At 44.6% G+C, this 26,209-nt stretch overlaps 1 protein-coding gene across 1 annotated transcript in view; it reads left to right on the forward strand.

Annotated features, from left to right (window-relative positions):
• The window catches only part of MAPK12 (mitogen-activated protein kinase 12), a 159,945-nt gene that overhangs the window by 121,773 nt on the left and 11,963 nt on the right, over positions 1-26,209 (forward strand). Inside the window, exon 8 of the mRNA XM_075345089.1 lies at positions 7,973-8,044. Coding sequence (XP_075201204.1) covers positions 7,973-8,044 — 72 coding nt within the window. The remainder of the gene's footprint in view (positions 1-7,972; positions 8,045-26,209) is intronic.

Below are 26,209 nucleotides of genomic sequence, written 5' to 3' on the forward strand. Positions count from 1 at the left end.
CCATCAGGGAGGAACTCGCAGCAAGGCAGCGATGAAGGAAGTATCCAGGATTCTTCTTTGGGCAGAGAAGCACATCCCCATTATTTCAGCTGTCCATATCCCAGGGGTAGACAACTGGGCCGCAGACTTTTTCAGCAGGCAAGGTCTAGCGGCAGGGGAATGGTCCCTCCACGACAAAGTGTTCCATTAGATCACTCTTCGTTGGGGACTCCCAGATGGGGACCTCATGGTGTCTCTGTTGAATGCCAAAATGCGTCCCTTCATATCCTGGTCAAGAGACCCGTTAGCGATCGGATCCAACGCTCTAGTCTTTCCGTGGGCGCAGTTCCGCCTACCCTACATCTTTCCTCCGTTTCCTCTCATTCCGAGAGTAATCAAGAAAATCAAAGCGGAGGGAATCCCGGTGATCCTCGTGGCCCAGGAAAGCCTGGTACCCAGAGCTTCTCCAACTGCTCGGCGACACTCCCTGGCGTCTTCCCGACCGCCCGGATCTTCTGTCGCAAGGTCCAATATTCCACCAGAATACAGCACAGCTGCATTTGACGGCGTGGCGCTTGAATCCTTGATTCTAGCCAAATCAGGTCTTTCTTCTAAGGTAGTTCATACCATGCTTAATGCTCGGAAGTCCTCCTCCACCAGTATCTACCACAGGACCTGGAAGACCTATCTTTCCTGGTGTGACCGTCATAATCGGTCGCCCCTTACCTTTTCAATCCCTAATGTTCTTGCCTTTCTGCAAGACGGTCTGGACTCTGGATTAGCTCTCAGTACCCTTAAAGGACAAGTTTCTGCCTTGTCAATATTTTTGCAGAAGTGGCTGGCTTCTCTCCCTCAGGTCCGTACTTTTCTTCAAGGGGTAGCGCATTTGGTCCCTCCTTATCGCCACCCCTTAGATCCCTGGGATCTGAATCTGGTTCTCGGAGCTCTTCAGCTTCCTCCCTTCGAACCTCTGAGAAATCTCTCTTCAACGACTGTCCTGGAAGGTTGCCTTTTTAGCCGCCATTACCTCCTATCAGGCGAGTGTCCGAACTAGCGGCTCTTTCCTGTCGCTCACCTTACCTGTAATTCCATCATAAGGTGGTCCTTCGGCCTTCCCCCGCTTTTCTCCCGAAGGTCGTATCTTCTTTCCACTTAAACGAGGACATTGTGTTGCCGTCATTCTGCCCGGTCCCGGTCCCGGTCCACTCCTTTGAAAAAGCCCTTCACACTGTCTAGATTTTGTCAGGGCTCTGCGGATCTACATCTCCAGAACAGCGCCGTTGCGCAAGTCCGATGCCCTCTTCGTCGTCTCAGAAGGACACAAAAAGGGCAATCAGGCTTCTAAATCCACGATTTCTCGATGGATTAGGACTGCCATCTGTGAGGCTTACAAAGCACGAGGTGTTGTTCCTCCTCAATCTGTGCGGGCCCACTCTACGCGAGCAGTGGGTGCTTCCTGGGCTATCCGCCATCAGGCTTTGGCGGCCCAACTTTGCAAGGCCGCTACCTGCTCCAGTTTGCACACGTTTACAAAATTCTACAGAGTGCATACGCATGCTTCCGTGGATGCTGCTCTTGGAAGACAAGTCCTTCAGGCGGCAGTAGCCCATTTATAAGTGGCCACTGCTCGGTTTCTTGACAGTGTTTTGATATATGTTCACTGCAGTTGCAGTCGTTAGTCAGCTCTTAGTCTGATGTTATACACTGTTAACAGTTCAGCTCCCACCCAGGGACTGCTTTGGTACGTCCCACTGTCTGTGATCCGCAATGAAAAGGCGAGAAAGGAAATGACATTTTTGTGTACTCACCGTAAAATGTCTTCCTTGGAGCCTTTCATTGGGGGACACAGCTCGCACCCTTGTGGTTTTGGTTGTCTTTCTCCTACTGCTTTTACACCAAATTGAGCTAGTTTCCTGCCTAGCTAGGGTATATGCTGTGGGGGGGAAGAGCTAACACTTTTGCAAATCTAGTGTCACGCCTCCCTGGAGACATCATAATACCCACTGTCTGTGTCCCCCAATGAAAGGCTCCAAGGAAGACATTTTACGGTGAGTACACAAAAATGTCATTATCCTTCCTAACACCTTATTAAAGATCTTTTGAAGTTTAATACCTATCATATAAGGGTAGGGATAGATTGTCCACTTTGTCCAGTGCCAGCTCCACACCGCAGATCCAGTCCTGGTGTTTTGACTGCAGTGGTGCCATCACGTCAACAGCTTGCTTCAAAGCGCCAGCCAGTCACAGAGCTCAACAGCTTGTGCACGGAGCTCAGAATCTAGATGGCACGTGCCGCTGAGCTACATGACCAGCTAGAGCGTGCACTTGTTGATGTGATGTCAACGTTGCAGCCAAAACACTGGAGCATCAGCAGGATGTAAGCGCTCAACCCAGGGAGTGGTAAGTACCTGCTGTTATTTAACCCTAGAACGCATACCTGGGGCCTCGCAGGCCTGCTAGGTCATTTGTTTTCTATGGTAGATTGAATTGCTTGCGCGTTCTAGGGTTAAGGTATTTTAAATAGATTAGGGCCCACTTTCCTGAAAGTAGACAACCCTTTTAGTATTGCAAGTTTGCGTTTGTTAGTCACAACTACCTATGCTAAATGTGGTTGTGTATAAATCCATCAGGGTTGGACTTTTCAGCTGTCGGAATGTGATCACACAACCACATTGACTGTCATTAATTGCAATCTAGTAGCACAACATTCCAATCCTATGTCTCAAGACCATAAGCCACCGTGTAGCCCTAGTCTAAGGATTCAGCTCGTAGGGTCTCTTCCTTCCTTTTCCGTGCTTTCTACTAATCGCTGATCAACAGAAATAGTTACATTTTTTTTCTAGTGAAAGATCACCAGACATTCAGAATCACGCCATTATTGATTATTCTATTCATTAGAACAAGGTACTGGAATGTGCATGTGAACTGGAAGAAAGGATCAATACTAAGTGGGGTATAACAGACCTTATATATATATATATATATAATATATATATATATATATATATATATATAATATATATATATATATATATATATATATATATATATATATATATATATATATATATATATATATATATATATATATATATATATATACTAGAAGGTGGCCCGATTCTACGCATCGGGTATTCTAGAATTTACGTATTGTGTAGTTCATGTATGATTTTTGTTATATATATATATATATATATATATATATATATATATATATATATATATATATATATATGTTGTGTGTAGTTACCAAGTGTTTGTGTAGGCGCTGTACATGTTCTGGGTGTTGTCTGGGTGTGACGGGGGTGAGAGCGGTGTTGTATGTGTGTTGCGTTGTTTGTGGAGCGCTGTGTGTCTGTAGCGTTGTGTGTTGCGCGGTTTGTGTGTGTGTGGTGTGTTTTGGGGGGAGGTATGTTTTGTGCAATGTGTGTGTTGTGCGGTATGTGCGTATATTTGTGTGTGCCGCGGTGTTTGTGTGTTGGGTGTTGTGTGTGTGCAGCGTTGTCTGTGTGTGTAGGTGTCTGTGTAGGGCAGTTGTTTGTGGTTCCCAGTGTGTGTGTGTGTGTGTGTGTGGTGTGTTGTGCACTTCCCATCGTGCTCCATCCGCCATGCTGCGCACTCCCAAACGTGCACCATCCGCCATGCTGCGCACTCCCAAACGTGCACCATCCGCCATGCTGCGCACTCCCAAACGTGCTCCATCCGCCAGGCTGCGCACTCCCAAACGTGCTCCATCCGCCATGCTTCGCACTCCCAAACGTGCTCCATCCGCCATGCTGCGCACTCCCAAACGTGCTCCATCCGCCATGCTGCGCACTCCCAAACGTGCTCCATCCGCCATGCTGCGCACTCCCAAACGTGCTCCATCCGCCATGCTGCGCACTCCCAAACGTGCTCCATCCGCCATGCTGCGCACTCCCAAACGTGCTCCATCCGCCATGCTGCGCACTCCCAAACGTGCTCCATCCGCCATGCTGCGCACTCCCAAACGTGCTCCATCCGCCATGCTGCGCACTCCCAAACGTGCTCCATCCGCCATGCTGCGCACTCCCAAACGTGCTCCATCCGCCATGCTGCGCACTCCCAAACGTGCTCCATCCGCCATGCTGCGCACTCCCAAACGTGCTCCATCCGCCATGCTGCGCACTCCCAAACGTGCTCCATCCGCCATGCTGCGCACTCCCAAACGTGCTCCATCCGCCATGCTGCGCACTCCCAAACGTGCTCCATCCCCCATGCTGCGCACCCCCCATTGTAATCCATCCCCCATGCTGCACCAGCATCAGCCTCTCTACCCGCAGCATCAGCCTTCTGTCCCCAGCATCAGCCCCTCTCTGTCCCCAGCATCAGCCCCTCTCTGTCCCCAGCCTCAGCCCGTCTCTGTCCCCAGCCTCAGCCCCTCTCTGTCCCCAGCCTCAGCCCCTCTCTGTCCCCTCCTCTGGCGACACTCACACACACGATCGCATCCACTCACACACACGATCGCATCCACTCACACACACCCGATCCCGACACACACACACCCGATCGCATACACTCACACACACAGACACTGACGATATCGCACATACGTGCTCACAGTCACAACATCCGGAGATACCACATGCTTCTGGCCATGTGATCCTCCGTCAGGTCCTGGAAGGTCACAACAGCACAGTATCGAGGCCGAGAAGCAAGGGATATCGCCGGATGCTGTGAGTGTGTGGATGCGATGTGATGTGTGTGTGAGGTGAGTGTGAGAGTGAGTGTGAGCTGATTGTGTGTGTGTGTGTGTGTGTGTGCGTGTGGATCTTCCGCCGCTACAGGACCTCGATGCGCTTGTAACCATGCCAACGTATCCCGTCCCCCGCTCGCACGGGAGCCCACACCACTCCCGTGCGAGCGGGGGATGGGGGATGGGGGGGGGGGGAGTACAGTACTCACCCCCCTTAACAGCCGTGTCAGTTCGGGGAATGCGCGGGGGGGGAGAGGGGGGGGGGAGTACAGTACTCACCTCCGTGACAGCCCTGTCAGTTCGGGGAATGCGCGGGGGGAGGTGGGCGGGGCCAGAGCTAACATGCGTTGCGTGAGGGGGGCGGGGCGTGGCGTGGCCGAATTGCCAATGCCTGCAGGGTGCCGGGGCGAGAGGGCAATCTGTGGGGGGGGCGGAGGCTGGGCGAGCGGCTGGCCAATCCGTGTGGGGGCGCAGCCTGGGCGAGCGGCCAATCGGTGTGGGGGGGCGGGGCCATGGCGAGCCCAGCGGCCAATCAGCTTTGTGTCACCGTAAGGACATGTCACGGTGACACTGTCACGGTGACACAATTTTGGAGCATGACAGACAGACAGACAGACAGAATAAGGCAATTATATATATAGAGAGATATATATATATATATATATATATATATATATATATATATATATATATATATATATATATATATATATATATATATATATATATATATATATATATATATATATATATATATATATATATATATATATATATATATATATATATATACATACATACATACATACATACATACATACATACATACATACATACATACATACATACATACATACATACATACATACATACATACATACATACATAATACTATCCAATGTGAAAGTTGTCTTTTAAGGAACAAGCTGGCTATTGATGGATCTGTTTTTCTTACTACAGTATATACAGTGCTTGGAATAAATGAGTACACCTCATATGAATAGTATTTTAATCAATATCTCACTAAATACAAGACAATTTGCAAAATTTGGACAAGACTGCATTTCACAGAACAGATAATTAACCAATAACATGAAAGTAAGTTTAATATAATTTTTATTACAAAATCTCGAGTTTTAATCAAATTAGTTGATGCAAAAATGAATACACCTCAGATCAAAAACTACTTACTGCATCTAGTACAGTGGTACCTCGCTTAACGAGTAACCCACTTAACGAGAATTTCGCTTAACAAGCAAAGCTTTACGCTTTACGAGAAAGCTTTGCTGTACGAGCGAAATCCTCACCTCAGACACTTCCAGTTCCGTCCATCCACCGCGCTCTAACCCGCACTTGCAGTCCACACAAACGCACACATGTACTCACAAAGACACACACACACACAACAAACAAACACGCTCTCACACACATACAGTGTTATGCTCCCCTTACCTTCCGTTCCACCGCCGGTCTCCTAGTTCTTGTAGTTCCCGGGTACATCGCGGCGAACTAAAAGTACCATGAGCCGGCGGTGGAACGGAAGGTAAGGTGAGCATATAATATCTGTACCTTCCGTTTCATCGCCGGCCTCCTGAGTCCTGGAGTGTGCCGCGCCGCTCTGCTCTGCTCCGCTCCAGGCATCAGCATCCATAGCAATGAAGTAGAAACTTCCTGGTTCCTGTCACCGCTTGTGAAAGGCAGCGCGCTGGCCAATCAGAGGCAAGCGGCTCTGTCTTTGACGTCAGCGCTCTGGCAGGATGTTCCGCCCTCGTCGTTATGGTTACCTGATACACAGTCCGCACCGCAGAACAGCAAGTCCCAGGAGACCGGCGATGAAACGGAAAGTAAGGTGAGCATATAATGTGTGTGTGTGCGTGCTTGTGCGTGCTTGTGTGTGTTTGTACGTGTTTTATGCGTGTGTGGAATGATAGAATGGGGGACCAGGATGGGACATTTAACACATTGTGGAACGAATTGTCAGCATTGCAATGATTTCCTGTGGGAAATCTTGCTCTGCTGAACGAGTAACTTGATTAACAAGCACAGTCCCAGAACGGATTGTTCTCGTTAAGCAAGGTTCCACTGTATTTTGTATGATCTCTGATTTTTAAGGACAGCACCAAGTCTTCTAGGCATGAAATTAACAAGTTGGTGACATATTGCAACATCTATCATTTTTCATGCTTGTAGAACGACCTCTTTTAGAGCCTGGATGCTGGATGGAGAGTGAAGCTCAACTTTTCTCTTCCGAGTTCTCCATATGTGTGTGTTTGGGTTCACATATTGGGCATACTCGACCACTGAATCACTTTCACACTCTTCTTCTTCAGAAGTTATATTAACTTTTACTTTCATGTTAGGAGTTAAAAATAAGTTCTATGAGTCTCAACATGGCACAATTTTAGAAACTATTCTTGCTTTCAGTTCATATGAGGAGTACACTCCTTGGAAAAGATTTTAATCATTTATGCTGAGCACTGTATAGTCGTCAGCGATTACTAGTGTACTATTCAGAGTGGACTTTGGATTTGATTGTCAAATTGACTTTTTATAGCCAGGCTTTACTAATGCATGAATATTCAGGTAACAGCATTACATGTTACTTTCATTTGCTGGCTTTATAGATAAGGGTACTTTCACACATCCGGTTTGAGCCCTGCGGCTCAATCCGGCTGTGAAAACTATGCAACGGATGCGGTGAAAACACCGCATCCTTTGCATACGTTTTTACATGCGGCAGGTCCGGTTTTTTCCGGTTGCGGCATGCTACTGAGCATGCGCAGTGGAAAATACCGCATGCGGCGGCCGGATGCGGTTTTTTCCGCATCGCGCCGCATCCGGCCTCCATAGGGATGCATTGAAAAATGCGCCGCAGCGGCCGGATGCGGCGCGATGCGGTGTTTTTTGCCGGAGCAAAAAACGTTGCAGGGTACGTTCGATCCGGCCGCCGCATCGGCTAAATCTGCCGCATGCGGCAAAAACCGGACCGAACGCAAGCCCCTACGGCACAATGCGGCACTAATGTAAGTCAATGCAAAAAAAACCGCAATCGGCGTTACAAAAGCCGGTTGCGGTTTTTCTGCAGAACGCCGTATTGTGCCGCAGAGCAAAAATCCGGATGTGTGAAAGCACCCTAAGCGTTGCACAGCTTTGCTTTTTTCTGGATAAATGTAATTACTGTTTTGTCAAAGTATTATAAATTGCCTCTTTACTATCTAACAAAAACATTATAATGACACAGATCTGGCCGATGGAGCTAAATATCTGATTTTGTTTTAGTGGACATCTGGTCTGTTGGCTGTATCATGGCAGAGATGTACACTGGGCGTCCCCTTTTCAAGGGCAATGACCGTATCCTTTTTCTGCAGAATGTAACTTGGTGTTACTCCAAAATCAGGTAATCTATTGATCATTTGATCTTCATAAGGGGATTTTTATTCAGGTAATAGCACTCAATTTACCAGCATCTTTGCTCTCTTGTGATCTGCCGAATTGAAAAAAATAAGTGCAACAAGCATGCACCCACATTTATATGCCTACAATTGATAGTTATGTAATATCATAAAGTAGTAGTTCTACACTATTTACTTTGGCTCTTCTTCCCAGGTTAAAAAAAAAAAAAATCTCTCTACATACTTATATCCATGAACTGTAATGTGTACATTTATATAAGTATTGAAGTATTGGCACACTTACAGGAGGAGCTTTTATGACCTAACATTCTAAGTTCATAGGCATTAAGAGGAAGGTGCCATTCCCCCAAAAAAATTCAATAATTGGAAAAATGTGAAGTATTTTAAAGATTTTAATATTTTCTTTTCTTGTTTGTATGAATGTGTGTATGTATGTATGTATGTATATATGTATAGATTTTTTTTTTTTTTTTTTTAATTTAAATAGGAAAAATATTTTAAAAATATTTCCTATATTACAGTTTTAAACACTGGGGGGAGCAGCTGTTGAAATTTGCCATGAAAACCTAGTGCGCTGCTAGCTCACATTACGACTGCAGTAACTGTGGGCTGGAACTTCTCACATGAGTCTAACATCACTTCTCTTCTCACCTTCTGGGTATTTGCAAAAGGACGAGAGGATAACGTTTAGGATCATAGTGCAGAGCCATTTTATTGATGACTGCAAAGTGAGATTGGCATGTGGACAGTGCCACCGAGAACACCTAGCAGCATAGATTCTGTTAGTCGATACTGCAAGCTGTATCATAAGCTAGGATTAGATACGCTTAGAGTAACACATGCTAGAATTAGATACAGGGCTCAATGTAGTGCATCACATGATGGAATTAGATAGCGGGCTCAGAGTAGTGTATCACCCAGAATGGATTAGAAACGCAGTAGCTATATGTAATGTGTGACAACTCTTCACCCACATCTATGGGAGCAATGGTGTAATGTGACAGCCCACTCCGTCAACTTCTATGGGAGCAGTGATGTAATGAGTGACCCCGCTTTGGCCACTACATTACTACTCACGTAGAAATAAACAGAGTGGGGGCACACATTTATACCACTACTCCCATAAAAGTGGATGGAACAAAGTCACATATTACACTACTGCTCCCATAGATGTGGATGGAGTGATATCACACATTACACTACTGCTTCTTTAACCCCTTCACAACCCATGAGGGATATGTCCGTCATAGATCGTAATCAAAATGCTGTGGAGAAAAAAGCGCACATAGGGTCTTATCTGGCAAACAATGCAGGCTTAGAAAATGAAAACAGGTGCTCACCTATGGAAGTTGTGACAGGCACAACTCCTATGTATGCAGAAAATGGTCAAGCAGCAGCCCCGATGATGCAACAGGGAATCATGAATGGATGAGAAAGTCGGGTTTAACACTGCGCTAAAACCATGAAGCCAAACGATGTGATGAATTCTTTGCTATATTTTCTTTATTTAGGCCAAGTCTACGCGTTTCAAAGGCATGTCCGCCTTCTTCATCAGGACAAAGGAAAAAACAGCATGATACCAAATCATGCTGTTTTTTCCTTTGTCCTGATGAAGAAGGCGGACATGCCTTTGAAACGCGTAAACTTGGCCTAAATAAAGAAAATATAGCAAAGAATTCATCACATCGTTTGGCTTCATGGTTTTAGCGCAGTGTTAAACCCGACTTTCTCATCCATTCATGATTCCCCGTCATAGATCGTGTGAGGTTAATCCCAGCCCCCCTGCCGTGGGCAGGTCATGGCGATCCGCGTATATATCAGCTGTTTTTAACAGCTGTCATGTGTGCCTGCAAGTTACAAGTGGAATCTCTTCCACCTGCAACTTTTAACCCCGCCCTAACATCTCGCTGCCAAAGTCTGGCAGCGAGATGTATATGCGTGCGGCCATTACTTTCACTTACCGCCGCCCCCACCGGAAGTCACATGCGTGATCACGTGACTTTCGGTGGTTGCTATGGTAGCACAGGGTCATGTGATGACGCCTGTAGCTAACACAAGTCCCTTTCGGTTTCACTCGGCCCGGAGCCAAGTGAAGCAGAAAGTGAGTATATCTGCTGTTTAGAGCTGTGTAGCTGTGATCAGCAGATAGGGCAGAGCGATCGAATTGCTGATCCATATAGCCCTCTAGGGGGACTAGTAAAATAAAAATAAAAAAAAAGTTTTTAAAAAAAAACCCCTAAAAGTTCAAATCGCCTCCCTTTCACCTCATTGAAAAATAAAGGGTTAAAAAAATAATTAAAAAAAATACACATTTGGTATCGCCGCGTTCAGAAATGCCGATCTATGATCTATCAAAATATAAAATTAATTAATCTGATTGGTAAATGGCGTAGCGGCAAAAAAATTCCAAATGCCAAAATTACGTTTTTTGGTCGCCGCAAGTTTTATGCAAAATGCAATAACAGGAGATCAAAACGTAGCATCTGCGCAAAAATAGTACCATTAAAAATGTCAGCTCGAGAAGCAAAAATTAAGCAGTCACTGAGCCATAGATAACAAAAAATGAGAACGCTACGGGTTTCGGAAAATGGCGCAAAACGTACGCCACTTTTATTGGACAAGCTTGTGAATTTTTGTTAACCCCTTAGATACAAGTAAACCTATACATGTTTGGTGTCTACAATCTCGCACCGACCTCAGGCATCACAGTGGCACATCAGTTTTACCATATAGTGAACATGGTGAATAAAATATCCCAAAAACTATTGTGCGATCACACTTTTTTTTCAGTTTTTCCACACTTGGAATTTTTTTTGCTGTTTTCCAGTACACTATATGGTAAAACTTAGGGTTTCATTTAAAAGTACAACTTGTCCCGCAAAAAACAAGCCCTCATAGTTATGGCTCTTGGAAGAAGGGGAGCAAAAAAAAACAACGGAAAGCTCCCGGGGCTGAAGGGGTTAAAAATGTGACCCTGCTTCAATAGAAGCAGTGGTGTAATGTGTGACACTGCTTTGTCCACTACACTACAGGGCGGTGCCATATATTCTACTACTGCTCCCTTAGAAATGTCACTCTGCTCTGTCTACTTCCTATTGAGCCCCATATATTCCCTATATATAGTCCAGCATATAGTATAATATGTCTCACATAGCCCACCATACGGTATAATGCGCCCCACTTAGCCCTCCATACAGTATGTGCTCCACGTAGTGCTCTATATAGTATAATCTGCCCCACGTAGTGCTCCATACAGTATAATGGCCCCACCGAGTGCATAATTTAGTATAATGAGCCCTACAGGGTGCGCCATTCGGTATAATGCGCCACACTGGGTGCTCCATTCGGTATAATGCACCCCACAGGGTGCGCCATTCAGTATAATGCGCCACAAAGATCACACAGTGCAGGGTGGGAAAGAGCAGGGACAGCTGGACCAAAGCAGGGAGGGGCACAGAGGGAAAGACCAGCCCCTGAAACGAGTATCATGATGACCCTTTATTTCAGGGAGGGGACAGAGACTACGGTTTGACACTGAGTATCCAAACATGTGCTGGGATTCTTTTAACGAATTATCACAGGAAATAGAAGAACAAATAGAATAGTAGTTAGTGTAGTTAGGGAACAGTAGGACATTTTTAATACAAGTATGTTAGAAAATAGCTTAGGTTATAATAGGGATTTAAATGAAATTTCATTTTGACCACTCCTTTGAGGAGTTAAAGGCATAAAAAAATCAAAGCTTAAAAATTGAGATTTTAATAAAATGTTGCCAAATTTTCGATATTTTTAGAAAGAAATGTAAATAATATTCAGCAATACTTACCACTAACATGAAGTACAACATGTCACAAACAATCTTTGAATCACTGGGATCTGTTGAAGTGTTCGAGTTATTAGTGCCTAAAGTGACACTAGCCTAATTTAAAAAAAAAAAAAAGAGGCTCGGTCCTTAACCCCTTAACGACCGCGGGCAGTAATATTACGTCCTAGCGGTCATAATGTTACTGCCCGCGGTCTGCTGCCGGCAGCATGCTGCGATCAGCGCACATCTCAGCTGATTTTCACAGCTGAGATGTGTGCCTGCTAGGCACGAGCAGAATCGATATCTGCTCGTGCCGTTTAACCTTTTTAAATGGCGCTGTCAATATGTGACAGCGCCATTATAACAGCATCGGTGGTAAACTTTTACTTACTGGCCGATGCCGGAAGTCACGGGATGTGATCACGTGACTTCCGGTGGCTGTCATGATAGCACAGGGTCATGTGATGACTTCTGTACTACACATGAATTACTTTCAGTTTCACTCAGCCGAGTGAAGCAGAAAGTGAGCACATCTGCTGTTTAGGGCAGAGCGATCGGATTGTTGATCGCTATAGCCCCCTAGGGGGACTAGTAAAAAAAAAAAAAAAAGTTTTAAAAAATTGAAAAAAAACCCTCCTAAGGCCGGTTTCACACATCCGGCTTTTCGCCGGTTTGCCGGATCCGGCGCTCTCCCGTTCAGTGACTACAGTACAGTGACAGCGCAACAAGCGCCGGTCACATGCTGTCATGTGACCGGTGCATGTGACCCGGAAGTTACAGCGCTGTCACTGTACTGTATTGTCTGTACGGGAGAGCGCCGGATCCGGTAAAACGGCAAAAAGCCGGATGTGTGAAACCGGCCTTAAAGTTCAAATCACCCCCCTTTCGCCCCATTGAAAATTAAAGGGTTAAAAAAAATAAAAAATATACACACATTTGGTATCGCCGTGTTCAGAAATGCCCGATCTATCAAAATATAAAATCAATTAATCTGATCAGTAAACAGTCTAGCTGCAAAAAAATTCCAAACGCCAAAAGTACATTTTTCTTGTCTCCACAACTTTTGCGCAAAATGCAATAACAGGCGATCAAAACGTAGCATCTGCGCAAAAATGGTACAGTTAAAAACGTCAGCTCGAGACGCAAAAAATAAGCAGTCACTGAGCCCATAGATCCCAAAAAAATGAGAACGCTACGGGTCACGGAATATGGCGTAAAACGTGCGCCACCTTTTTCCGTCCGATTTTTTTTTTTTTTTTTTTAACCCTTTATATAAAAGTAAACCTACACATGTTTGGTGTCTATGAACTCACACTGACCTGATGCATCACACCCACACATCAGTTTTACCATGTAGTGAACACAGTGAGTAAAATATCTTAAAAACAATAGTGCTATCGCACTTTTTTTGCAATTTTTCTGCATTTGGAATATTTTTGCAGTTTTCCAGTACGCTATATTGGAAAACATATGGCTTCATTTAAAAGTACAGCTCGTTCGTCAAAAAATGAGCCCTCACATGACCATATTGACTGAAAAATAAAAGTTACGTCTCTCCGAAGAATGGCGAAAAAAAACCGGAAAGCGAAATATCGGCCGGTCGTGAAGGGGTTAAAGGGAATCTGTCACCAGGTTTTTGCCATCTAATCTGAGAGCAGCATTATGTAGAGATCCGGATTCCAGCGGTGTGTCACTTCCTGGGCTGCTAAGGGTAGTTTTTCTAAAACCACTGATTAATCCGCAGTAGATTATCATTAGGACATTGAATTCATCAAAATGACAGCAAACAGCTCAGTAAGTGACACATCGCTGCAATCAGGGTCTCTGTCTCTACCTTATGCTGCTCTCAGATGGGGCAGCAAAAACCTGGTGACAGATTCCCTTTAAGGCTCTGTACGCACTAGAAAAAGGATTTTTCTTAAGAAATTTCTTGAGTGAAGGATTGGCGCACCTGTGTTTATAAAATGCACCCATAACGCCCAGAAAAAACGCATGCGTTTTTACTGCGTTTTGGTGCTTTTTTTGCAGGTTGGTCCCTGCTTTTTTTTAATGCTTTAACAGCAATAATTAATATAGATAATAGATGGGTAGACAGATAATGGATAGATAGAAAGATGGATAGATTAATTTAAAAAAAAATTAACAAAAAAAAAAAAATTACGTGGACTCCCCCTATCTTTTGTAGCCAGCTAGGGTAAAGCAGACTGCTGCAGCCTTCAGACCACAGCTGGTAGCTTTACCTTGGCTGGTAATCCAAAACAGAGGGCACCCCATGCTGTTATTTTACATTAAATAAATAATTTTAAAACAAAAAACGTGGGGTCCCTCCCAAAATTGGATCACCAGCCAAGGTAAAGCGGACAGCTGTTGTCTGGTATTCTCAGACTAGGGAGGTCCACCGTTATTGGACACTCCCCAGCCTAAAAATAGCAGGCCACAGCCGCCCCAGAAGTGGCGCATCCATTAGACGTGCCAATCCTGGCGCTTTGCCCCAACTCAACCCGTTGCCCTGGTGCAGTGGCAGACTGGGTAATAAATGGGGTTGATACCAGATGTGTAATATCACCTGGCATCAAGCCCTGGGGTTAGTAATGTCACGCGTCTATCAGATACCTGACATCACCAACCCAGTCAGTAAGAAAAAAAAAAAAAAGTTTTGTTTGAAAAAACACTCCCTAAAACATTCCCTCTTTCACCATTTTAAGGAAAAGAACAATCAAATCCGGGTCCGGCGTAATCCAATAAGGGGGTCCCACGACGATTTATACCATAGTCAATATCCCAGTCAATGAAGAACAGAATGTTCCCCATTGGCTGGGAGAGTAGTGCAATGACCTGAGCTAACATCAATAGGTCAGCTCAGGTCACTGCACGGGATGACGAGCGCTGCTATCAGGAGATTAGATGAAATCATTACCTGCTGTGACGATCTCCTGCTCTCCTAACGTCAGCGCTGTCACGGACTTCCATTGCCCGCCGCGTTCTCAGCGATACGCTGGAGCCCATGACGTCACCGCTAGTGACAGACTCATGCCGCCTGCGAGATGTGACGAGAGAATGCGGCGGGCAATGGAAGGCAGTGACAGCGCTGATGTCAGGACTGCAGGAGATCGTCACAGCAGGTAATGATCTCATCTAACCTCCTGACAGCAGCGCTCGTCATCTCCGCGGCTGCCCGCACTGCAGTGTGAGCAGCCATGGGGCTGGCAGGGAGCGGGACACAGACTGCACGGGCACCCGATAGAGGTCACACAGAAGTGCTCCCGTGCGGCGTCCAGGGATTGAGTGTGATGTGTGTGTGTTTACTCTTTGCTTAGCTTTCTCTTCCTGTCATAATGACATCACGTCCCTGCAAAACGCAGGGCAGTGATGAACATTATGTCCCGAAAAACGTGAAATAACGCAGGAAAACGCAATGAAACGCACAGAATTTTCTACCTGCATTATTCCCTGTGTGATTTCATGATTACATTACAGTGAATAGAGTGAATAACGCAGTTAGCTGCAGAAAAGAAGTGACGTGCACATTCTTTTTCTTAAGAAAATCTACTGAAAGAAAAAAAACGCAGTGTGCGCACAGCTAATTTTTTTTTGCCATAGGTTTTGCTGGGGAATGTCTGCAGAAAGGTTACAAGAATTTCTCAAGAAATTTCTGCAGCAAAAACACACCAAAAACGCGGGTAACAAACGCAGTGTGTGAACGTAGCCTAAAGGTTTAAAACTGTGAATTTCATTATATATCATTTTATTATATAATCATTATTATAATAAATGCAAAAATTTAAATTGTGACACCTTCCCTTTAATGAGGTCCAAAAGTGTTTCCACTGTTCAAGTAAGGATTCCTGTAATATTGGCTCTGCCTGTGAATTTTTAACCATTCTTGTTGCTCCTGAACGTGTTTTAATGGGGTTAAGGACATGTGCCTTTATAGACCTTACTTTCTGCACTAGACCACAGTCCTGCTGGAACGGAAAAGGACCTGTGTGAAACTGTTCCCACAAAGTTGAAAGTTTAAAATTATCTAAAATGCTGAAGCAGTAAAATTTCCCTTCCCAAACTAGGGGATCTAGTTTGGAAAAACCTCATAACATTATAACTATCACTGTCCCTTTACAGAACTTGTTTTCCATTGCTCCAGTTGCAACGCACTTTACACCACTTTATTCAACGCTACCGTGTTTTTCCAAAAATAAGACCTCCCCCAAAAATAAGCCCTAGCAGGGATTTTCAGCATTTTCGGAGAAAGGCTTAAATATAAGCCCTCCCCCGAAAATAAGTCCTAGTCCCGGATCAATAATGGAGTGTCCCTGCAGCTAAAAAAGTTACAGATACTGCAGGACACTTCATTATACACAGCGGCACCCGGCAATCACACTCACCAGACGCCGAACAGCAGGAGCTGCAGTGGTCGCACACATCAGCTCTCTCTCACACACCCACACACACACACCAGATCTCACACACACACACCAGATCTCTCACACACACACCAGATCTCTCACACACACCAGATCGCACACACAAACATCGGATCACACGCAAACATCAAATCACACACACACACACAAACATCGGATCGCACACACATCGGATCGCATACACACTCACCTCATGCAGCGACACCGATCTCTTCTCGCCGGGAGAATCGTGAGAGGAAGTGCGGTGCAGCGCGACGAACAGGACCTGCGACCGGACACGTGACTTGCTCTCATTCTCTGCTGCTGGATGTGATGTGGTGTGGTGTGGTCTGTGTGTGTCTGCGATCGGCTGTGTGTGTGTCTGCGATCGGCTGTGTGTGTGTCTGCGATCGGCTGTGTGTGTGTCTGCGATCGGCTGTGTGTGTGTCTGCGATCGCCTGTGTGTGTGTCTGCGATCGCCTGTGTGTGTGTCTGCGATCGGCTGTGTGTGTGTCTGCGATCGGCTGTGTGTGTGTGTCTGCGATCGGCTGTGTGTGTGCCTGCGATCGGCTGTGTGTGTGCCTGCGATCGGCTGTGTGTGTGCCTGCGATCGGCTGTGTGTGTGCCTGCGATCGGCTGTGTGTGTGTGCCTGCGATCGGCTGTGTGTGTGTGCCTGGGATCGGCTGTGTGTGTGTGCCTGGGATCGGCTGTGTGTGTGTGCCTGGGATCGGCTGTGTGTGTGTGCCTGGGATCGGCTGTGTGTGTGTGCCTGGGATCGGCTGTGTGTGTGTGCCTGGGATCGGCTGTGTGTCAGCGTGTCAGCTAGCAGCAGGGTAGGACGGCGTGCAGCACCGACCGGAGATCACAGGAGGACCTGGGAACCACGCAGACGTCCTGGTCTGGTGAGTATGAGTCTCCTGGGAAGTGGGGGGGGGTCTGCTTTTCTTGGGGGTAAACTTACCCCCAACCGTGTTTCTCCAAGAATAACACCTCCTCCAAAAATAAGCCCTAGTGCTTTTTTGGGGGGCAAAAAAAAATATAAGACTGTGTTATTTTTGGAAAAACACGGTAAATGGTGTGCTTCATGATCTGGCTTCTGCTCGGCTATGGAAATTGATATCATGAAGCACCAAGCGCATTGTTTTTGTGTTGATGTTAATACCAGATGAGGTTTTGAACTCTGCAGCCATAGTCAGCGGAGCATTTTCGGCTTTTATGCAGTATGTGCCTCAGCATTTTACGATGCCGCTTTACAATAGTATGTGAGCTCCACTTTTTGGCTGCGTTGCTGTGGTTCCTAAACTTTTTGCTTTTCAGTAATACTAACTGATCGTGCAATACTGTACATAGGCGGTAAGACATTTAGTGAACGGACGTCTTGTAATGGCGACATTATTATTGCTATTACTGTACCACTTTCCGATTTGGTGAGCTCCTTCGAACGAGACATTCTTTCCCAAAGGTTTGTAAAGGCAGACTGCATTACTAGTTGATGGATTTTATACACCCGTTGCAGTGGGACTGAGTGAAACACAAGAATTCAATAATTGATGTTTTAGATATATCTTAATTAGGTATTCTTTGTGATGAAGGGAATCACCGTCATGGGTATGTAGAGTAATTAGTACTTCATAGGGAGTTAATGCGCATTTAAAGACTACAAATATGGGTGAAGGCAAGTCACAAGTGCATCTCGATAAATTAGAATATCATCAAAAAGTTATTTATTTCAGTAATTCAATACAAAAAGGGAAACTCATATACAGTTAGGTCCAGAAATATTTGGACAGTGACACAAGTTTTGTTGTTTTAGCTGTTTACAAAAACATGTTCTATATATATATATATATATATAATATGGGCTGAAAGTGCACACTCCCAGCTGCAATATGAGAGTTTTCACATCCAAATCGGAGAAAGGGTTTAGCAATCATAGCTCTGTAATGCATAGCCTCCTCTTTTTCAAGGGACCAAAAGTAATTGGACAAGGGACTCTAAGGGCTGCAATTAACTCTGAAGGCGTCTCCCTCGTTAACCTGTAATCAATGAAGTACTTAAAAGGTCTGGGGTTGATTACAGGTGTGTGGTTTTGCATTTGGAAGCTGTTGCTGTGACCAGACAACATGCGGTCTAAGGAACTCTCAATTGAGGTGAAGCAGAACATCCTGAGGCTGAAAAAAAAGAAAAAATCCATCAGAGAGATAGCAGACATGCTTGGAGTAGCAAAATCAACAGTCGGGTACATTCTGAGAAAAAAGGAATTGACTGGTGAGCTTGGGAACTCAAAAAGGCCTGGGCGTCCACGGATGACAACAGTGGTGGATGATCGCCGCATACTTTCTTTGGTGAAGAAGAACCCGTTCACAACATCAACTGAAGTCCAGAACACTCTCAGTGAAGTAGGTGTATCTGTCTCTAAGTCAACAGTAAAGAGAAGACTCCATGAAAGTAAATACAAAGGGTTCACATCTAGATGCAAACCATTCATCAATTCCAAAAATAGACAGGCCAGAGTTAAATTTGCTGAAAAACACCTCATGAAGCCAGCTCAGTTCTGGAAAAGTATTCTATGGACAGATGAGACCAAGATCAACCTGTACCAGAATGATGGGAAGAAAAAAGTTTGGAGAAGAAAGGGAACGGCACATGATCCAAGGCACACCACATCCTCTGTAAAACATGGTGGAGGCAACGTGATGGCATGGGCATGCATGGCTTTCAATGGCACTGGGTCACTTGTGTTTATTGATGACATAACAGCAGACAAGAGTAGCCGGATGAATTCTGAAGTGTACCGGGATATACTTTCAGCCCAGATTCAGCCAAATGCCGCAAAGTTGATCGGACGGCGCTTCATAGTACAGATGGACAATGACCCCAAGCATACAGCCAAAGCTACCCAGGAGTTCATGAGTGCAAAAAAGTGGAACATTCTGCAATGGCCAAGTCAATCACCAGATCTTAACCCAATTGAGCATGCATTTCACTTGCTCAAATCCAGACTTAAGACGGAAAGACCCACAAACAAGCAAGACCTAAAGGCTGCGGCTGTAAAGGCCTGGCAAAGCATTAAGAAGGAGGAAACCCAGCGTTTGGTGATGTCCATGGGTTCCAGACTTAAGGCAGTGATTGCCTCCAAAGGATTCGCAACAAAATATTGAAAATAAAAATATTTTGTTTGGGTTTGGTTTATTTGTCCAATTACTTTTGACCTCCTAAAATGTGGAGTGTTTGTAAAGAAATGTGTACAATTCCTACAATTTCGATCAGATATTTTTGTTCAAACCTTCAAATTAAACGTTACAATCTGCATTTGAATTCTGTTGTAGAGGTTTCATTTCAAATCCAATGTGGTGGCATGCAGAGCCCAGCTCGCGAAAATTGTGTCACTGTCCAAATATTTCTGGACCTAACTGTATTATATAGCATCATTACAAAGTGATCCATTTCAAGTGTTATTTCTGTTAATGTTGATGATTATGGCTTACACTCAAAAGTTATTATCTCAGAAAATTAGAATAATTACCCCAAAAGAACTGCAAAGGCTTCCTAAGCATTTAAAATGGTCCCTTAGTCTGATTCTGTAGGCTACACAATCATGGGGAAGACTAATGTCCAGAAGGCAGTCATTGACACAGTTCACAAGGAGGGTAAGCCACAAAAGGTCATTGCTAAAGAATCTGGCTGTTCAGAGTGTTGTATCCAAGCATATTAATGGAAGGTTGAGTGGAAGGAAAAAGAAAAAGCACAAGCAACCGGGATAACCACAACCTTGATAGAATTGTTAAGATAAGGCCATTCAAAAATTGTGGGGAGATTTACAAGGAGTGGACTACTGCTGGAGTCAGTGCTTCAAGAGCCACCACACACACAAATATCCTGGACATGTGTACAACTGTCGCATTCCTTGTGTCAAGCCATTCATGACCAATAGACAACGCCAGAAGTGTCTTACCTGGGCCCAGGAGAGACAGAACTGGACTGTTGCTCAGTGGTCCAAGGTGTTGTTTTCAGATTAAAGTAAATTGTGTATTTCATTTGAAAATCAAGGGTCCAGAGTCTGGAAGAAGAGTGGAGAGGCCACAATCCAAGCTGCTTGAGGTCTATTGTGAAGTTTCCACAATCAGTGATGGTTTGAGGAGCCATGTCATCTGCTAGTGTATATCCACTGTGTTTTATCAAGACCAAAGTCAGTGCAGCCGTCTACCAGGAAATTTTTACAGCATTTCATGCTTCCCTCTGCCGACTAGCTTTTTGGAGATGGAAATTTCATTTTCCAGCAATGGTTTAATAACCATAGTATCACTGTGCTTGATTGTCCAGCAAACTCGTCTGACCTAAACCCTATAGAGAATTTATGGGGTATTGTCAAGAGGAAGATGAGACACCAAACCCAAAAATGCAGACGAGTTGAAGGCTGCTATCAAAGCAACCTGGGCTTCCATAGCACCTCAGCAGTGGCACAGACTGATCGCCTCTATGCCACGCCGCATTGATGCAGTAATTCATGCAAAAGGAGCCCTGACCAAGTATTGAGTGCATTTACTGTACAGACTTTTCAGTAGGCCAATATTTCTGAGTTTAACTTCATTTTTTTCAGTTGGTCTTATATAATCTAATTTTCTGAGATGACTTTTGGGTTTTCATTGGCTGTAAGCCATAATCATCAACATTAACAGAAATAAACTCTTGAAATAGATCCCTCTGTGTGTAATGACTATATAAAGTGTTTCTCTTTTTGTACTGAGTTACTGAAATGAACTTTTTGATGATATCCTAATTTATTGAGATGCATTTGTATTTGGTGAGATGCCTCTTAGTATAATAGACATTAGATAATCGATAACTCTGCTGCTACTTTTGTTGTAACCAGAGGCTCTGCTACCAGCTTCTGCATTCCTGAAATACTGAAATAACAATTTACAGTCTGTATTATGCTAGAATTATACAGTCGGTAAGGAGTAGATAAGAGCTTCATATATCAAAGCCATGGAGCAACAAGCCGCCTAGGTAAACATTAAGATTCTATTTTACCTTATTTACAGTATATGACAAGTGCGTACACCCCTCACACTTTTGCAAATATTTTATTCTCTTTTCATGGGACAAGATTGTAGATAAACATTGGTATTCATCATTTTGTATATTAGTGCTTGTGCCGCTATTTATTTTCTCAGCAGCAAGGTAGCAAAAAACCTCTATTTGCTGGGAAAAAGGAAATAATAGAAAAAACTTGCGCTAAGAGAAAATAGTATTAAACCAAATGGGATTTAGCCAGACCAATAAATGGTTAATAATCATTTAAAATTGTGCTTTTAAAATTGCATATTTTTATATAGCGGTTTAAAAAAAAATCTGTAAACATTTATTTTTAGAACACAGAGCTTCAATTAATCCTAGCAAGGTAGTAAATCAAATTTCTACACAGAATATCTTAGCTTATATATACCTTTAAAACATGTCGTCTTTATTATAAATTCTTTAAAAACACACAAAAATACTATCCCACACCATGAAGATATACACACAGACAAAAAATTTTTTAGACTGTAGAAAACCTCGATTAATAAACTCCCATTCAGGATATATATATATAGAAAGGGGAATTCAAATCCTAATAGTAATAATAATCTAAATAGGGCAATAAATATCTAAATGCGCCCTAGATTTCTGTCCACTGCCTGTCAATGGAGATATAACTTGCGTTACACGCACCCTATGGTTGCATTGGTATCCCCATTCCACGACCGCTATCCCTCAGATGCTGCACCTACTCTCCCTCTCTAATTTAGATCTGGGTAGATTCAGACAGACTAGATTAAAAATAATTAATGCCTAGCAGTAATGATCACTTATCTTGTGGATGTATTCAAGAACAGAATCTTCAATATATTTCAATGGTATATAATCGCATCCAGACTACCACATGCACAGTCTTGGAAGGACCTATACTGCCATATGTGCGGTTGAACATCATAATGGCGATTGAGCCTTTACTTCGTCTCCTGATAAACCCCAATATCTCTATCTATGTAGGGGAAACGCTTCAAGTTTTTTAGGTTTTTATTTTCTGATTTGAGTCTGTGGAAAGCCTGGATGTGATTATATACCATTAAAATATATATGGCAGCAGTGACGTCACTCAGTTCATCAGTGGTATGACTTCTGGTGACCTGAAGCACTCTGGCATAAAATGCGGTACCGTGTCCCGCATCCTGACAGTACTTTAAGAATGACCGTGCCGGCATGGAGGTGAACACGGCACTTTAGTGCTGACAATGGCATCCATGGAGTGTGGGGCCTGTCCCACTCCCTGCCAGCACTTAAACACTGACAATGCCATCCAGGTGGAGTGGTGATCATAGTCTGCCATCTGCTGTGAGCTTGGTGTGTTGTCAGCTCTTCCTGGCAGAGCACACCGCTCTGACAGGAGCAGCTGCCAAGGTCAGTACATGCTGCGGCGAGAGGTGATTACAGCCCTCCATCTGCTGTGAGCAGTGTTTGTGTTGGTAGCTCCGCCTGGCAGAGCACACCGCTCTGACAGGAGGAGCCACTGAGGTCAGTACATGCTGCAGCGAGCGATGATCACAGCCCACCATCTGCTGTGAGCTCTGCCAGGAGGAGCTGCTGAGACACACCCGCCTCACAGCAGAGGGCAGGCTATGATCACCACTCCCCCTGGACTGCATTGTCAGTGTTGAAGTGCTGGGGGGAATGTGGGAAAGGCCCCACACTTTTTAGCACTGACCGTGCCATCCGGGGAGTGTGAGGCAGCCTGCACCTCCATGCCGTCACTGTTAAAGTACTAGCAGGGTGCGGGACACAGTCCCGCACTTTAGGCCAGAGTGCTTCAGGTCACCGGAGGTCATACCATGGGAACCCAGGTATGACCGCCGATGAACTGAGTGACTTCACTGCTGCCATTGGGGCCTTCTGGTCAGTGTTTCCCGGAGCCTGGAGAGATCAGACATGTTTGCGGTCTCTCCAGGCTCGGATGTAGCAGAGCCAGGACCGTTGTGGGACCTCGTGTGGATTACCTCGGACTTGGGTGTTTTGGGGGTTAATAAAGTGGTGAAAGAGGGGGCTTTTTTGTATTTTGATTTAAATAAAGGATTGTTTCGGTGTTTGTTTTATTTTCTTTCACTTACAGATTAATGATGAGAGGTGTCTCAGTGACGCCTGCCATGATTAATCTAGGACTTAGTGGCTGCTGTGGGCTGCCATTAACTTCTTATTACCCTGATTGCCACCACACCAGGGTAATCGGTATGAGCGAGGTAAAGCTCCAGGACTGTCACATCTAATGGATGCGGTAATTCCGGGCGGCTGCTGGCTAATATTTTTAGGCTGGAAGCTCCCAAAAACGTGGGTCTCCCCAGCCTGAGAATACCAACCCTCAGCTGTGAGGCTTTTATCTTGGCTGGATATCAATATTGGGGGACTGCACGCCGGTTTTTTATTTTTTTAATTATTTATTTTACTGTACGATGTACACCTGCCCAACGGCGGCTGTGATTGTTTGCAAGGGGGGCAGGCCTGACTGCAAACAATCAGACGCTGGTGAGTGAAGCAGTGAATATGTAATTATGCTAATGAGCGGGTAGGGAAGGAGGAGAGGCAGCGGTTATCGGTGAGTAAGAAGCGCTTGGAGAGAGACCCTGGCAATGTACTGTGCACAAAATGGCGGCAGCCAGCCAATCACAGTAATGCTGCAGCCAAGATGGCCGCGACATTACGATGATTGGTTAAGAAGCCCAACATGTTTAGTGGCTGCAAATTAGGGCAGGAAGTCCGAATTTAGCAAGGCAAATACACCATTACTCTCTATATAATGAGAGAGCCCGAGTACCGTACTATTCTGCGAATAGTAACGAATACACTCGCTCATCAATAAAAAATGGCCAATCTGTGCACAAAGTTTCAATATTTTGTTTTTTCACCATTATTTTCAAGCACTGCCTTAACTCTTTTGCACATGGAGTTCACTATAGAGCTTCACGGGAGCCACTGGAATGCTGTTTTACTCCTCCATGACATCACAGAGCTGGTGGAAGTTAGAGACCTTGCACTCCTCCACCTTCCATTTGAAAATGTCCCACAGGTGCTCAATAGGGTTTAGGTCTGGAGGTATGCCTGGAAAGTCCAGCACCTTTACCCTAAGGTTTTTGGGGGGTTTTTTTGCAAAGCAGTTTTCATCAGCAGTTTTCATCCTGGAGGTGTATTTGGGGTTATCATGTTTGAATACTGCCCTGCAGCCCAGTTTCCAAAGGGAAGGGATCATGCTCTGCTTCAGTATGGCACAGTACATGTTGGCATTCATGGTTCCTTCAATGAACTGTAGCTGCCGACAGTCTGTACAATTCATGCAGCTCTACATCATGACACTACCACCACCACTTGATTTGTAGGCAAGACACACGTGTCTTTGTACTCCTCACCTGGTTGTCGCCACACACGCTTGACACCATCTGAAGCCTAATCATTTTATCTTTGTCTCCTCAGACCACAGGATTTGGTTCCAGTAATCAATTTTCTTATTCTGCTTATCTTCAGGACACTGTTTGCGTTCTTGCTTGTGCATAGTCTTTAGAAGAGGCTTCTTTCTGGGGCGACAGCCATGAAGACCAATTTGATGCACTGTGCAGCGTATGGTCTGAGCACTGACAGGCTGACCCCTTTTAACCCCTGCATCAATGCTGGCAGCACTCATACGTCTATTTTGAAAAGACAACCTCTAGATAAAACGCTGAGCATGTGCACTCAACCTCTTTTGTCGATCATGGCAAGGCCTGTTCTTATTGGAACCTATCTGGTTAAACTGCTGTATGGTTTGGCCATTATGCTCCAGATCAGTTTGAGGGTGTTGGCAATCATATAGCCTACGCCATCTTTATATAAAGCAACGATTCTTATTTTTTCAGATCCTCTGAGAATTCTTTGCCATGAGGTAACATATCGAACTTTTAGTGACCAGTATGAGTGTGTGCGTGAGTGATAACACCAAATGTAACACACCTGCTCCCCATTCACACCTGATACCTGGTAACACTAATGAGTCACGACATCTGGGAGGGAAAATGGCTAACTAGGCACAAGTTGGCCATTTTCACTTAGGGGTGTACTCACTTTTGTTGCCAGCAGTTTAGACATTAATGGCTATGTGTTGAGTTATTTAGAGGGCACACCAAATTTCTACTGTTATGCAGGATGTACACTGACTACATTACATTGTATCAAAGTGTCAGGTTTTCAGAGTTCTCCCATGAAAAGATATAATAAAATATTTACAAAAATGTGATGGGGTGTACTCAGGGCCGGATTAAGGTTGGTGGGGGCCCCTGGGCAGAAAATCTGGTGGGGGCCCCATAAACGTTAACATTTTTAGCCATAACAGTAGAGCGCGAACTGTAGCATTTAGATATAAATCCAATGAGCATGTGTCTTATCCTGTTCTGCCACATTCAGATTTACAGTACTACAATACAGATACAGTCCAGGATAACTCACAGCTGTCCACTTACACACAGAAAGATCGAGGATCGCGCTGTTCCCTGCCGCTATCGGTGACCCCTTGACACGATCACGGGAAGTCGATGGTTGCTATGGTAGCGGCAGGCCATGTAAGGGTATGTGCGCACGTTGCTTTTTACCTGCTTTTTACCTGCTTTTTTGCTGCTTTTTCTTCTGCGCTGTTTAATGCCAAAATGGATGTGTTCTTCTATTCAAGCAAAGTCTATGGGAATTTGGGTTTCTTGTTCACACTATGTTGTTCAAAATGCTGCCTTTTTGTGGCAGAACTTTGGTCAAAAACTCAGCTTTTCAAAGAAGCAACATGTCAATTGTTTTTGCCATTTGGGTTTTGCACTGCAAAGCTGAGTTTTTGACCAAAGTTCTGCC

Source organism: Anomaloglossus baeobatrachus, chromosome 4, assembly GCF_048569485.1.
Source record: "Anomaloglossus baeobatrachus isolate aAnoBae1 chromosome 4, aAnoBae1.hap1, whole genome shotgun sequence".
Taxonomy (NCBI): Eukaryota; Metazoa; Chordata; class Amphibia; order Anura; family Aromobatidae; genus Anomaloglossus; species Anomaloglossus baeobatrachus.